This window comes from Colobus angolensis, unplaced genomic scaffold, assembly GCF_000951035.1.
Source record: "Colobus angolensis palliatus isolate OR3802 unplaced genomic scaffold, Cang.pa_1.0 Scaffold9, whole genome shotgun sequence".
NCBI lineage: Eukaryota > Metazoa > Chordata > Mammalia > Primates > Cercopithecidae > Colobus > Colobus angolensis.
The window spans coordinates 7,417,255-7,419,602 of record NW_012122931.1 but is presented as its reverse complement, the minus strand read 5'-3'; the positions used below and the strand labels follow the sequence as shown (position 1 = coordinate 7,419,602).

Genomic DNA, 2,348 nt, shown 5'->3' with positions numbered 1-2,348 from the left:
AGGAGAATTGTTTGAACGCAGGAGGCAAAGGTTGCAGTGAGGCGAGATCGGGCCATTGCACTCCAGCCTGGGCAACAAGAGTGAAACTCCATCTCAAAAAAAAAAAAAAGGAGACCCTCCGGCCTCAGCTTCCCAAAGTGTTGGGATTACAGACATGAGCTGGGATTACAGACATGAGCCAGGTTGCCTGGCCCGAGCTAGATATTGAGGACTGCCAGATGGCAACAGTAGAGAAGACACCCTAGAATGGCCCATCTAGAAGGAAGCAGATACCTTCTCTGCAGGAATTCAACAAGGGGGCAAAGTGATGGGCACCTTGGGTGCAGAACCCAGCCCGTGGAATGGGAAAGGGCTGGGACGCTGGCTTTACACAGCCGGGTTGGGAACGGGATCTGATCCTTGAGTCATCCGCTGCAAAATGGGGATACAGCAGGGCTCGATGTCTGTTGGTCGCCTGGCACTGGGTCTGGCACCAAAGGCCGCGCGCCTTGGCCTCTTTGTCCCCTTTGGCCACGGGCCCCAGGGAGCCCGCTCGGGAAGCTGCACGGCCCCAGGAGGAAGGCGGCGTGGCCGAGGCCAGAGCCGGCGGCTGCTGCGACCTTCCGGCTGACCGGCGCGTTTCATGTTCCTGCCTCATCCTGGGCGGCACGGACTCAGATCGGGAATGGGGAGGATCCATGACAAAGGCCACGCCCCCTCTGGGACCTCGATTCCTCTTCTGGGCGCCCAGGGATGGGCTGCAAAGAGTCAAATCCTCTTGGCCCTGGTGGTTGGATTTGGCCCCCTCCCTCCTAGGACTTTCACATGCTGGCTTGGTCGTGTCTGACTGTCTCTGTGTTGTCCCTGTCACCAGTCTAGAAGCTTCTCCCCTGTCCCCCACGCCCAACTTTGCTCAAGCCTGCCTCCTTCCCCCAGTGGGTATGTTTCTTTTTATGCCTCTCTCCCGTTTGCTATCTTTGCTCTCCCCTGGGCTCTCCCCTTCCTGCCCTCTGCTTTCTCTGTTGTAAACAACAGCTGCTCACATCTGGGGACCACCTCCCAGACATTCCACGTGGAGGAGGCAGCGCTGGCAAGCCACCCCCCTCCTCCAGCCCTGACCCCTGGCAGTGGTCCCAGCTCCCTGGCCTCCTCTCTCTGGTGGATGTATCTAACACTTGTTAAAACTTGAGGCTTTTGGTTGTTTGTTTTTAACTTTTTTCCCAAATCCACAGCTGACCCGAAAACTTGAGTTTTTAAAAAATATATTTTTTTCTCCAAAATAGGCCAAATCCATTTAGAGCAACTCTTGAATACTCAACAAAGTGTAAAGAACCAAATAAATGTTTCTCCTAATCCCACTTCCCAGCCATAACCACTGTTAACACATTGTTAGGTTTTCTCCTGGCTTTTTCCTCTGTCTTTAAATATTTTCAAATATATGTCACGTAACTTTTTCAAAAACGATGAAAAGATTATCTTATAAAATACTGAGTTCAGTTGTCCCACTGGACAGAGAGGCAAACTGAGGCTACGCAGAGGATCAGAGTTGGTCAGGGCTGCACATCAACCTGACTCCCACCTCTTGGTCTAGACTCTTTACTGTAGTCCTGCTGCCCTCTAGGTTCTCTCTGGTAAAGACCATTGGATTCACCAGGCAGGACCCTGGTGAATAATGTCAGGATGAAAGGGAGAAGCAGGGCTGGGCCACTAGGGTGGGAGACCCTGGCCCACAGAGATAGACAGCAGGGACCTCCCATGGCCAGAGCCTCAGCCTGGAGTTGGAGGCAACACACTCACGTAGGCCAAGTGCAGTGGGATTCCCAGGGCCTGGAGCTGCAGGAAGACATTGCTGTTTACACTGAGGACCAGAAGCACCTCTTGGGGCTGGGTGCCATTTTGCTTGGATGTCTGGAGAGTCAGCTCCAGCTGTGACAGGTCCTGCGGGACACAGAGGAGAGACACACACAGACCAGTCAGATTTGCATAGATTGTGCCACCCAGATAGGCAGTGATGACTTGGGTGCTTCCACTCCACTCTCCCTGCCTGCTCTGTCCACCCTCAGTGCCCGGGGTAGTGCCTGGCCCTCTGGCCATCCTCAGGGAATTCACGCTAAACAAATGAAGGAGGTAAGCCCAGCAAATCTGAAGAGAGGAAAAAAATTAGTCTGGGCACAGTGGCTCACGCCTGCAATCCCAGCACTCTGGGAGGCTGAGGCAGGTGGATCACCTGAGGTCAGGAGTTCGAGACCAGCCTGTCTAACATGGTGAAACCCCGTTTTACTAAAAATACAAAAAAATTAGCCAGGTGTGGTGGTGGACGCCTGTAATTTCAGCTACTTGGGAGGCTGAGGCAGGAGAATCTCTTGAAC

General features: G+C 53.5%; 1 protein-coding gene across 4 annotated transcripts in view; it reads right to left on the bottom strand.

The window, feature by feature from the left end:
* The window catches only part of ENG (endoglin), a 44,509-nt gene that overhangs the window by 13,503 nt on the left and 28,658 nt on the right, over positions 1-2,348 (bottom strand). For all 4 annotated transcript variants that reach the window (XM_011931326.1, XM_011931328.1, XM_011931327.1 and 1 more), the window contains one exon: positions 1,777-1,917. In XM_011931326.1, the coding sequence (XP_011786716.1) occupies positions 1,777-1,917 (141 nt within the window). The remainder of the gene's footprint in view (positions 1-1,776; positions 1,918-2,348) is intronic.